The sequence below is a fragment of the Protopterus annectens genome, chromosome 16.part0 (assembly GCF_019279795.1).
Source record: "Protopterus annectens isolate FY-2018-M chromosome 16.part0, PAN1.0, whole genome shotgun sequence".
NCBI classification, from domain to species: Eukaryota; Metazoa; Chordata; order Ceratodontiformes; family Protopteridae; genus Protopterus; species Protopterus annectens.
Genome location: NC_056750.1, coordinates 849,138,095 through 849,151,427, shown reverse-complemented (window position 1 = coordinate 849,151,427; position 13,333 = coordinate 849,138,095). Strand labels below are relative to the sequence as shown.

The window sequence follows — 13,333 nt, the reverse complement described above, 5'->3', positions numbered from 1 at the left end:
CACTGCTAAGGTTGCAGAAGTGTAAACTTTCTTCCACCATCTGTCTAATGCTCAAGAATCCCTGTCAGAGGGAACTGGATTTTTAGCTGTGGAAGCCTTTACCCCTTTTGGGACCCTGGGAAATAGTTTCTGGGTCAGCAACAGGGTTTTTATAAAGAAATGTGTGAGTCAGGGACTCTGTAGTACCTGTCTGGCTTGACTGGAGCAGAGGGCAAAGAATCCGGATTTAAAATGGATTCAGAGAACACATCATCCACAATATCCAACACTGGCAGAATAGCAAGGGGCTAAAAAAAAAAGACTCTGAGCCTTTTCTTGGATTCTGAGTAATCCTGGCCCTCCCAATGGAAATGCTCCCTCATGGTATGTAAAGTTTCCCCAAAACAGTAATCCTCAGGAGGAAAGGCTGAAGGGACTGATTCTTCAGCATCGGAGTCCTCATAGCGGGGTAAAGAGTATCCGTGGTCTGAAGAGGAATCAGAAGAAATGGAAACCTGGTCAGAGGAATCATAGTCTGTATCCTGCCTAGGACTTTTATCTGGAGGGGGATGGGAACCCCTGATCAGAGTAATTAAGTCTTCGGCCATTTTAAGCATCTGTTTTTAGGCATGGAGGCCTGTCCAGGTGAATGCTGTACTTGCTTCTTTGTCTTTAATGGAATTTTAGACTTGGCTGTAGGTTTAATGGTAAGTTGTGAAGGTCTGAAAACACCCTCAGAAGCAGACGCCTGCTCAGCGCTCCGGACCCATCTGAGGGGTTAGTTTCCGTTGGCCCAATACCTTGAGTATCCAGAGGCCTAGGCATCTCCATGTGGGAGTCGGAGGCGGCCTGTGGCTCTGAGGTAGCGGGTGTCAGGGGCTGCGAAAGCACCTCACTGAGAACCGGCGACTGGCCTAGAAAAGGCCTCATCGTCAGTTTTGGGCCTCGGATGCCTGTCCTCATCCTTGTCTTTGCGTTTTTTGTGGATTCCGGTCATCGGTTGTTCCGATGGCATGGTATAATTGAACCTTCGGCCAAAGTAATGTAGAGCAAAGTCAAACTGTTAAATCTAGCACAAAACTGACAACTAGTGACATCGTGGTCTGGGCCTAGGCATGGAATAGAGTAAAAATGAAAATCCTTATGAGGTATCTGCTTCCCACAAGAAATACAATTATTAACTTTTACTGACATCGGTCTGAGGCAAGAAAAAGTTTCCCCAACGGGGTACTTAGCTTTATTGAAGACTTCAGTTCTGAAATTCGAATTGAAAATCTCAGGAGTTGGCTGACCGGCACTTGCGAACTGCTTTTGCTTCAGGCACCACGCGGCAAGAAAGACTGAGGAAAATGGCGTCAGCTGCATCTTATATACCCCTGGTGCACTGTCAGGGAAGAAGCGACAGCAACCAATGCCGGACCAAGACTTTGGAACTCTGGCCGACTGCGGGACCGCCTGACGGCAGGATAACCCAGTTGTAATGACTGCAGCAGTGAAACACGATGAACATCTCCAGGGGATATAGGTGTTGTTTCCAGATATTTGTCAGATACCACTGGAACTTTCACATGTGCAGCCTTGCTAGGGAGACCATGGGAATGGTTGAGGCATGAATCCTAAGATCCTGAGGAATTCCCTGTCTGAGATGGTTTTGAGGGGAAGGATTCCCTGGAAGAAAGATGAGGGTCACAATCTTTCCTGGTGGCAAGCAAGCCATCATTTCCCTTGTTAGAATCAGACATCCTAAAAACACCTGATCCTGACAGGGTGTCGGAGGATTTTTTGTGATTTACGCTGAATCCCAGACTGTAAGGAGAGAGATGGTGAACTACGGGTGTAGGAAGGCCATGGAACTTGAAGTAGCCTGGATAAGGAGGTTTAGATAGGGAAAAAGCTGTATTCCTTTTTTCTTGGTGAAAGCCATGACTGGGGCCAGACATTTTGTAAATACTCTTGGGGACATAGAAAGACCAAAGGGTAAAGCACAAAACGGATAGTGTGCAGAATTTAGTGAGAAGCAGAGGTAATTTGTGAATAGCAGATGGATGGGGATGTGCAAGTAGGCATCTTTTATGTCCAAGGACACTAGGAATGCCTGAAGCAGAATGAGTGGAAGGGTAGGGAGAGACCGCATCCTGAACAAGGGGACTCTGAGGAAGGTGTTGAGGTGGGATAGGTTCATGATGGGTCTCCAGGGACCTTGCTTCCTGGGGAACACAAAAATTTGAGTAAATTCCTTTCCCTCTTGCAGAAGGCAGGATTTCTTGAATGGTTTCTCGAACAAGAAGATCCTGCAGGATTGGAGGGAAAAGTGTGATTTGGTCTCTGGGCAGGGGAGAGATGCCTTTGGTGGAGGCTCTGGTTGCCCAGGTCATGAAGTTTCCCTGTTTTATGACAGATAAGAACCAGGAGTCCTGGGTAACCTGCTTACCAGCCAGAAGGGAGAGGCACATGGAAAGAGGGGTGCCTGTGTGGAGGGCCCCATAGTCACAGATTACCAGGCCTTCGCTGAAAAGACTGTTTAGAGGGTGGAGTAGAGGAGAGAGATCTGGAAGAGTGCTGCTTCCAGTGGTCCTTTCTAGGTTTAGCTTGCATTCTTTTAGCTGAGGACTTAACATAAGTAGTTTTAGCTGGGTAGTTTCTCTGAAAGCGTGGAACGGGGGAGACAAAGATATGTCTCAATTCCTGCAGGTACTTGCCATTGGTTTGGTGGGTCTTAAGGAGTTCAGCAGCAGCTGTGCCAAAGAGGTTTTGGTTATCCAGGGGTGCATCTAGGAGCTTGGCTTTGATGTCATCAAGGAGGGGTTGCAATCTTAACCAGGAGTACCTCCTGATGACAGATCCAGAGGCGGCAGCCCCTGCAGATGCTTCTACAGCATCATAGCTACACTTGATGGAATGAGTTCAGGAGAGAGGAAATCTTGCCTTTAGCAGGAGAGTCAGGGAGCTCTCCCAGTTGCTTGACTAGACCTTCCAAGAGAGTCTAGGATTATTTGGCCATGTGCATCCAGCAGTTGATTGCTCTTACTGCTAGGGTGGCAGAAGTATAAGCCTTCTTTCTCCGACATTCCATTATTCTGCTCTATGAGAGGGCAATAGAGAGGTGGATGGTAGTAACTTTGAGGTTTTGTCAGTGGGCATGGAAATAACTGCAGGGTCTAGAGAAGGGGATTTTATACAGGAAAGTTGCCTCCTCGGGCACCCTATAGTATCGGTCTAGATGCTTGGGGGCTGTGAGTCAGGGTTTTTAAAAGCAGCCAAGAAGGCATCCAGAAAAGCAGGGTGTACTAGGGGCACAGCAGAAAGTACAGTTGCGTACACTTACCATAAATGTAGATGTTAGAGTGTATTCACTGTTGCAGTCATCACACTTGGGTTTATCTGCCTGCAGGTAGCCCTCAGTCGGCCCGACTACCAGAGTATTGGGATTTCTGCGTTGGATGCTGTTCACTCTTCCATGACATCAGGTCGTCAGGGAAATCTGGGATGTGACTTGCTTTAATGGGCCTACAGCATTGGTGAAGTAGGCAGGGACAACTCCATGCCACTTCAGCTTAAGGAGCATGCATTTTTTTCTCTGATGGACAGCAAGGCCTCAGGATGAGAACAGGTGGCTGTGGCCTCAGACAAAGCCCCAGGAGGAGCTTCTCTGCTTGTAGTATGAGAGATTCTGCCCTCACATTCCTGAGCTGAGGAGGATGCTTCGGAAGCTGGAGCTTGCACACTGGCCCCAGATGCAAACGTTCATCCGGCTCCAGTTCACTAGGATGTGGAAGGGGCCAGTGACATGGCATTCTCGATAGGGGCTACATCAGCAGTCCTGGGACCAACAGATGCTGCTGTCTGGGAATGCAAACTTGCCTTGCCAGAGTCAACAATCTTGAGTCAAAGTGGGGAGGTGGACACCACAACAGTACTGCTGGCCTTCCCTAACCCCTCCTCCTCCAGGCACTTCTCTTTGCATTTCTTTAGGAATGCAAGTCTGGGGGGCAGCATACCACATGGTGCAGCCTAGGCCTAGCAGAACTTTCAAGCAAGTACTTTAGCAGGGAATCAGCCCAATATCTAATAGTTCTTAAAATAAAAAATGAAAAATCGAGAACTAGGGACACTGCTCTGGGCAAAACCAAGACAGGAGAAATTCCTCTTGTGGAATCTGCCTTCCACATGAGAGAGGGGCAATTAACCTTTTCTAACATTAATTAGAAGAAACACATGGAAAGAAGCTAAAACAGGGTTCCCCAAAAAGGTACTTGGCTTTCCCCATGATCTCTAGTCTTCAGGCTTAAACAACAGACTAAAGAAGTTAACTGATAATGTTTTGCAATAGTCAACATGGCAAGAAAGATCTGAAGTTGGTGTTGGCTGATGACTCCTTTGTAACACAGTCATTTAATAATGATAATGACCTCAATAATCATTAAGTAAATGCCCATTTGTTAACCACTCGAGCCCACTAGAAAAACTGTTCCTTTTCCAGGGGTGACTTGAGGGTAATGTCTGGTTAAGTGACTTGCTCAAGATCACACAAAAGGCAAATGGGGGCTGAGGGAAGAAACCAAACCCTATACCACAGGAACTACAGCTCACAGCATAAACCCTCTCTGGTAACAGCTGCAGAGCTAAGAAATTATCTGGTATTCAGGCCAACCACAGACTCCTGCAGGCAGGAATTCCCAATACTGAATACTGCAACAGTGACTACAAATAACATCAAAAGTTAAGTGCATGTACTGGGGACAGGATGGCTATTTCATACAGATGGCTAACCACAACTGCAAGGTGCGCTGAAGTAGTCTGTTTAACCATGCACTGCAAACTATAACAATTTATGCAATGTTAAATCTGCTTGATTATATCAACCCTAGCCTTCTTCAAGATATAGCCCTAAACTATAATATGTAATAAGCATGTGTGCAGCTATGTAAAGAAAAACACTGCAAAAGGATTATTGGAGAACATAAAACAGCCAAGGTTAAAGCCAGATAAAGGGGAACCTTCTGAAAGCAAACTGAAAACAAAGCACACAAGCAAACAAATTGCATACAGATATGAAGTGATAATTGTGAGGAGAACATTTGCTCCTACTTAGTTAAGTCAGCTTTGCATGATTCAAGGCACAGCCGTAGGCAACATATACTACTAAGGCTCAAAGAGCTCAGCATAAAAGAAAAATGCAGCAAAGTTAACGGGAAAAAGGTGGGTGTCAGCACATGGAATAGCCAAGGAAAGAGAAACTGAGAAACTGAAAAGAAAGCTGTACTTAGCTGTGAAGTGATAGATGTGTAGACACGTGGTGGCTACAAGTGGAGACAAACACTAAAAGTGGAGAAAAGTTGACTGAACAGTCTATGAAACATTCGGTAAAGAATACTAACTGCAGTGCACAACCACTTACACATTTACAAAACCTCTTTATACTGCTTTAAATCCATACTAGTAGTACATTATCTTCTCTTCTCTCACCAATGAGGTGCAAAGCTGCACATTTACCTTCAAGGTCAGATCCGAAGTAGGAATGGACACGACATTAAGATTTATGCTCTTCTGAACATGTTGTTCCCTCTGCTCCCTCTGGAGAACTGTAATGGACTAAAACAAACAAAATTTAACACAGTAAAAATACATACTTTATTCCAAAGCAATCAAAAGCTCTTTCAAATGGCCTTGCTTAAAAATCCTGCAGTAACCTTATGAACAATAAATGGTGACAAGCATCAACATAGATCACTTCCCAAGCTACATACATCTTTTTGCAACTCTGAACAATATAAAAATGAAGCATTTTACCCTTCTCACCTACTGCTGCTTGCCCTGATTCCTCTATATTTATACAGAAAGGTGGCCTTTAGCTGCCAAGTTAAAACCCATCAAACCAGTCAATTCATAAAATTAATATATTTAAAATCTGTTACCCATACTGGCTTTAAGTAAAACTAACGCAGCCCAACACCATGTTCACCTTGCTACTACAACTATTTGTAGCCTTCACAATGACTTGCATGCCTATGAAATCTAGCTTTGACCTAATGCTCACATTTGCTAGTAGTAGAACAGTTCCGCTTTTTTTTTTTTTTTTTTTTTTAAATATATCCACTCCAATTTACTTGTGAACTTTAGCCAAGTAAGTTAGGCTTGCATTATTTTACAGAGGTTTTATGCAAAGTAACTCATTACATTTTGTGCTCATTTTGTTTCAGTACTTGAAATGTCTCACTTCTACCTTCTCCTGCCTGACCTCCAGTGAAGACTACTCAGGGAATTCTCTGTCTACCATTTATCTGATGGTTTTGAGCCTTGTATTAGGAGGGACTTTGATGGCACTACGGTTGTTTCATGACGAAAGAAAAGTACAGTTTTGTACCTAACATAAATGTAGATGTTCGAGGATCCACATTGCTGCAGTCCTAACCATTGGGTAGTCCGCTGTCCAGTCGGCCCGAATACCAAAGTATATGGCTGACGTCGGTCAAGGCGCATTAGACTGGCGTCAGGACGTCAGGGTACTAATGCGCATGACCGACGTCATATCCTCAGTCTTTTCTTGCCCCAGATGTCAGAAGACCCTAAAAAGACAAGGCCCAATCCAAAACACCAAAAAGCCCTGCACCAAATTTATATACAATATATATATACACATGTACAATAATATATAGCAACTCACACCACCACCCCTAAACACAGAGGGGAAGGCGGGAGGGTAAATTGGACTGCAGCAATGTGGATCCTCGAACATCTACATTTATGGTAGGTACAAAACTGTACTATGTTCTTCATTCCACATTGCTGCAGTCCTAACCATTGGGTAGAATCCCAAAGCAGAGGTAAGGGAGGCTGGCAAATCATAAGGAAGCAGGAGCTGTCAACATGCCTTGCAAAATAGCTGTGGCAAAACCAGCCCTAGATTTAGAGTAGAGAGGAAGGTGGTAATGCTTAGAGAAAGTATGCACTGAACTCCAAGTAGCTGCCTCCAAAATATCCTTAGTTGCCACCCCTTAGAAATGCTGTTGAAGTGGCAGTAGCCCTAGTGGAATGAGGCCTAATCCCAGCTGGAATCTCCTTGCCATGATGGGAATAAGAAAATGAAATGCAAAACCCAATCCACTTAGAAATAGTTTGCTTAGACACAGGCTTGCCCTGAGAACTCAAAGCAAAAGAAACAAACAACTGCTGAGACTGCCTGAAATCCTTAGTCCTGCTTAAATAATAACGCAACTGCCTATGTACATCTAAAGTGTGCAAAATCTTTTCCCCTTTATTTTGGGGATCTGCATAGAAAGTAGGCAAATGAATAGTTTGGTTTAAAGCCACACTAGAAACCACCTTAGGCATAAAGGAAGGATTAGTGCGTAATGATACCCTATCCTTATGGAAAATCAGAAAGGGCTCTACTGCCATAAGGGCCTGCAACTCAGAAACCCTTCTTGCAGAAGTAATAGCCAACAAAAAAGCAGTCTTCCATGACAAATATTTCAAATCAGCAGTACCCGAGGCTCAAAAGGTTGTAGAGTAAGTTTTTCCAACACAAAATTGAGATCCCAAGCAGGAGTAGGAGCTCTACGTGGGGGTCTTATATTCTTTGCCCCTCTGAGAAACTGCTTGAACAAAGGATGCGAAAACAATGGTGGGTCACAATCATAGTGAGCTGAAATTGCTGCAGCATGAATCTTAATGGAAGAGAAGGACAAACCTTTGTCCAATAACTCAGTAAGATATTGAAGAGCCACACTCAAATTAGGCTCAGAAATCTCCAAATTCTTTGCTGCACTCCAAAATAAAAATCTCTTCCATTTTTCTCGTACACTTTCCTTGTACTAGGTCTTCTAGCTTCCATAATCACATTTAAAACTTGTTGAGGAAGTTGAGACCGGCTGTCTCTCAAAACAGAATATGCCATGCTGTTAGATGAAGAGAGCGAAGCTTGACATTGAGCAGGTGGCCGTCTCTCTGAGACAACAGGTGTGGAATCAAGGGTAAAGGCCATGGAGGCTTCTTTACTAGACTCCTCAGTAATGGGTACCAGTGCTGCCGAGGCCAATCTGGAGCTATTAAAATCATCCTTGGCTTGTCTTGTCTGACCTTTAGAAGCACCTTTGGAAGAAGAGGCAGAGGTGGAAACGCATACACATGAAGATTTTTCCAACTGAAAGAAAGAGCATCCACTTTCCAAGCTGTGTGATGTAACCTCTTTGTGCAAAACTTTGGCAGCTGGTGGTTTAGTGGAGAAGCGAACAGATCTATGTCTGGAGTTCCCCAGGACACTGTCAACCTTTGAAATACATGAAGATCCAGTTTCCACTCGTGGGGATCCATGATTTGTCTGCTTAACACATCTGCTAAGGAGTTCTGTGCTCCCGGCAGAAACCTTGCCTGAAGAGTTAGTTGCAAGCTGAGCGCAGTCTCCCATAAAATCATTGCTTGCCTGCACAATGGGTAAGAATGTGTTCCCCTTGTTTGTTGATGTACCACATGACAGTTGTGTTGTCTGTTAGAATCAACACCTGCCCTGGAAGAAGTAACTCCTTGAAAGCCATTAATGCAAATTGGACTGCTAACATCTCCTTCATGTTGATATGTAGATGCTGTAGTCTGGCAGGCCACTTGTCTTGTATCCACTTTCCATTTAGATGAGCTCCCAAGCAATGTCTGAGGCATCTGTCGTTAGAATCTGACTCGCCTCTGGCCGGGTCACAGAGAGTCCCTTGTTTAGGTGACATTCCTGAGCCCACCACAAAAATTCCTTTTGAATGCAAGGTATTATTTGAATGACAGTGTCCAAATCCTGGCAGTGCTGTGTCCATACATTTTTGAGATACCATTGTAGCTTCCTCATATGCAGTTTGGCATTGGGAAGCACCAGAATACAAGATGCCATGAACCCTAAGGCTTGAAGGACTGTCCTTGCAGTCAGCCCGGACTGAAGAGATAGCTGATGGAAGTAACTGGAAAGATTCTTTTGTTTGTCCGGGGTTAAAAGGCCATCTGGGCTGCTGTATTCAGTCTCACACCCAGAAAGCACATGTCTTGAGAGGGTACTAGACTGGACTTTATTTCGTTCACAGAATACCCTAGGCATCTTAGCACTGCTATGACATATTCCAGATGCTGTAGAAGGTCTTCCTTTTCTTGAGCCAGAATCAGGCAGTCGTCCAAGTAAGGATAGATTTGAATTCCTTTTAGCCTGAAGTAAGCTATCACTGGAGCCAGAACCCTTTGTGAATACTCTGGGCGCAGTAGATAAGCCAAAGGGCAATGCAGAGAACTGATAATGAGAATTTCCAGCTCGAAAACGCAGATACTTCCTGCAACACAGTCTTATAGGCACATGAAGGTAAGCTTCCTTGAGATCTAAAGTTACCATCCAATGATCTTTGCCCAGCAGAGGTAAAAGCTGTTGTAACGTCAACATCTTGAACTTGGGAATGTCCAGATAAGTGTTGAGGATAGATAAATCCAAAATTGGTCTCCACGTGTTCCCCTTCTTTGGTACTAGGAACAGGCGAGAATAAAATCCTAGGCCCCTTTCTGGTATAGGGACTGGCTGAATGGCCCCTATTTGGAGTAACAGAGAAATTTGCTTGTGAGCCTCTTCCCTTTGTGGAGGAGGAACGTCTGGCATGCCTTTGAAAGGGGCAATGTGTGGAAATAAAACCTGTAACCGTGGTGAATGATATCCAACACCCATCTGTCTTGAGTGATTAAATCCCAATTTTCTTTGAAAAGAGACAGTCTTCCTCCCAAAGGAGCTACCAGGCGAGAATCTACTGGCAGCTGAAAAGGCAGGTCATTGGGTCTGTTTACGAAAGGACTGACCCCTGCCCTCACCAGAAGTCTGAGCAGGCGAACCCCCTGTTCTAGGCCTAAAAGAACCTTGAGCTCTGCCCCTACCACGTCTAGACCTACCCCTAGACTGGGAATCAAAAGCAGGATATGTCCATCCCTTAGTAGGCCAATTTCTACTAAACTTTGGTGGCTGCACCTGCAAAAATCTTTAACAGTTTGCATAGACTTAGCTTTGTCCTCCATTTTCTTTAAAACTGCTTCCACAGGCGAACCAAATAACACATCAGACTGTAAAGGAGCATCCAAAATCCTAGTCTTAACATGCTCTGCTAAATTCTGATCCCTCAACCAGGCATGCCTGCGAAGAACAGAACTAGTGGCAGCCACCCTCGAGGAGGCCTGCACAGCATCAAAACCACATTGCAAAGAATGCTTACCCACTTGTTCAGACACATGAACTAAATCCAGCAACTCTTTACACTCTATACCTTCCGCCAAAGCATCCACCTTAGATTTCAATTGTGAAAGGAGATAATTTTGATATTTTAGCATGTGAAACTGACAATTCAATGCTCTCATGGCTAGAGTGGAAGAAGTATACACTTTCTTTCCCCACCTATCCAAAGCCCTTGCCTCTTTATCAGTGGGAACAGGATTTTTAACCACAGAGGCCTTAACACCTTTAGGTCCCTGAGAAACAGTTTCTGGGTCCGCCCTAGGACTCTTAAACAAATACTTATGAGCTTCGGGCACCCTATAGTACCTATCAGGTTTAACAGGGCAGGAGGCAAAGAGTCAGGGTTCAGGGAAGCCTCTGCAAAACATCTTCCACCACATTCAACACAGGAGGTATAGCTAAGGGCCTATGTTGGGGTAAAAATAAGAATTCCCTAAGCCTTTTCCTGGAATCAGAGTAATCTTGGCCTTCCCATTTAAAGTGTTCCCTCATGGAATGCAGAGTCTCTGAAAATGAGAAATCCTCAGGAGGAGAAGCTGTAGGTGTGGAATCATCCACATCAGAATCAGAATAAGGAGGAAACTCCTGCAAGTCTTCCATGAAGACTCGAAGCCTCTGAATACTGTTCCAAACTCTCAAACTCAGGTTCCACCCTAGGCCTCTTATCAGGAGGGGCATAGAGCCTCTAATCATAGTAATTAAATCTTCTGCCATTTTAAGCATATGTTTCTTAGGCACAGAACCTGAAGTGCTAGGAGAAGCCCCCACTGAAGCTGAACTTGGCCTACCTCTCAAAGAAGTTTTGGAAACAGTAGGAGAAGCTCTAACTATCTTGGGAAGAGAGGGAAGAACAGTTACCTGAGAAGCCCCTCAGCCTGGCCTACCTCCTGAGAGGGCACATCCTGTAACAGTAAAGTCTCTGCCTGAGACTCCAAAGAAACTCCTGGCAAAACCTCTGGCTCCACTGAGCCTTCTAAAGAACCGACGTCCGGGACTGCCGGTTCATCAACCCTAGGCTTTGCTGTTTTGTCTTTGCGCTTTTTGAAGCGGGCGTCGGAGCATCCGGCGGCATTTTGTAATTACAACGCTTCCCAAACACTAACCTGGCACAGTCTAACCTTCTCTTAATAGTGCGTTTGTTAAATCTAGCACAAGAGCGGCAACAAACAACGTCGTGCTCAGGCCCTAAACAAGGTATACACAGAGTATGGTAATCCCTATGAGGTATCTGCTTCCCACAAGAAATACAGTTATTCACTTTTTCTGACATCCGGTTAAATACTGAGGCAAGAATATACCAAAATGTTCCCCAACGGGGTACTTAGCCAACTTTGATTCGGTCTGAAACTCCGACTTCGGAAATATTTCAGAACGCCAACCTGCACTCGCAAAACTGCTTCTGCATCGGACCATGCGGCAAAAAAGACTGAGGATATGACGTCGGTCATGCGCATTAGTACCCTGACGTCCTGACGTCAGTCTAATGCGCCTTGACCGACGTCAGCCATATACTTTGGTATTCGGGCCGACTGGACAGCGGACTACCCAATGGTTAGGACTGCAGCAATGTGGAATGAAGAACATCTGCTTTTACATCTTACTGTAAATGCTACATTCCAAATCTTCACGGCTTGTCTGCACAAAGAATAGTTGTGTAAAATCTTACCACAACCATAGATGTCCTCCTCTTGCATGTTGCAGTATTCATACTGTCAGATTTCCAGCCCTCAGGCGACCCGATGTCGGCTCCTATACAAAAGCTTAAGCCTGGCTGCCATAGGTGCATGGGAATTACATGTAGGGCCATAAACCATGGAGTATAAATGTGACGTCGGCATGCACAGACCTCAGCACTTGAAGCTCAGAGTCTATAAGGCCAAGGAGAAGCAAAAGCAAATGTGCTTGCAGGGCTGCAAGGATTGGCCTGCAGTGAGGCTATACCCTAGAGAAGATAGAGGATACCAGGGGGGTGGAGGGTGGTAAGGAATACGGCAACATGGAACAGAAGGACCATCTATGGTTATGGTAAGATTTTGCACAACTATTCTATGTCCTTCTTTTCCAATGTTGCAGTATTCAAACTGTGAGAGAGTACCATAGCTAGGAGGAATATTGGGAGGTGGCAGAGGTGCAGGATTGGCTGGGCAAATCCTGCCCTGGCCCTAGAGACCTGGTCCAGCTTGTAGTGCTTGGTGAAAGTATGGACTGTGGACCAGTTGGCTGCCTCCATGATGGAAGCTGTGTCTAGTCCTTTCATGAAAGCTTTAAAGGTAGCCATGCCTCTGGTCGAATGCGATCACACTCCTTGAGGCAATGGTTTTTGATGATGACAGTAGCAAAAAAGGATGTATTTTCTGATCCAGGAGGAGATCGTTTGTTTGGAGACTGTCTTACCCAAGGCCCTGGGATGGAAGAAAATGAACACTTGGTCAGATTTTCTTAAAGGCTTGGTTTTGTCCAAGTAGAATCTCCATTGCCTATGTACATCTAGGGAATGGAGGATCCTCTCCACAGAGCTAGTAGGAGAGGGGAAGAAGGTGGGTAGGTGAATAGACCGGCTTAAAGAAAGCTCATTAATTACTTTGGGCATAAAGGAGGAGTTACTGCGTAGGGAAACAGACATTGTGGAAGTTGGTGTAAAGAAAGGAAGCCATCAGGGCTTGTAATTCAGACACTCTTCCAGCAGAGGCAATGACTTAACAGGATGGTTTTCCATGTGCACATTTGAAAAGATGCTGTGCTGACTGGCTCAAAAGGGGGTAGGGTAAATTTTTCTAGCATGAAGTTGAGATCCCAGGGAGGAGGAATGGGCTTTCTTGATGGTCTGATATGTAAGACCCCTCTCAGGAAAAGTTTTACTTCCAGTCGAGAGAGAAGAGGCGGCTGTAAAGGCAAGCATGTAGAAATGGCTGAAAGATGGACTTTGACAGAAGAGTAAGCTAGTCCCTCCTTACTGAGTCCACAGGTATAGTTCAGGACCAGGGGAGGATCTGCTAGAAATGGGCCTTTTTTCTCAGAGAACACCATTTTGAGAATCTCTGCCATTTAGACAAACAGATTTTTCTAGTTGTTGTTTCCTGGCCTCCCTCAGAACAAAGAGCACGTCTTCTAAGT

General features: G+C 44.9%; 1 protein-coding gene across 1 annotated transcript in view; it reads right to left on the bottom strand.

Annotated features, from left to right (window-relative positions):
- The window catches only part of PRRC2B (proline rich coiled-coil 2B), a 3,584,159-nt gene that overhangs the window by 980,734 nt on the left and 2,590,092 nt on the right, over window positions 1-13,333 (bottom strand). Inside the window, exon 24 of the mRNA XM_044058194.1 lies at window positions 5,473-5,571. Coding sequence (XP_043914129.1) covers window positions 5,473-5,571 — 99 coding nt within the window. The remainder of the gene's footprint in view (window positions 1-5,472; window positions 5,572-13,333) is intronic.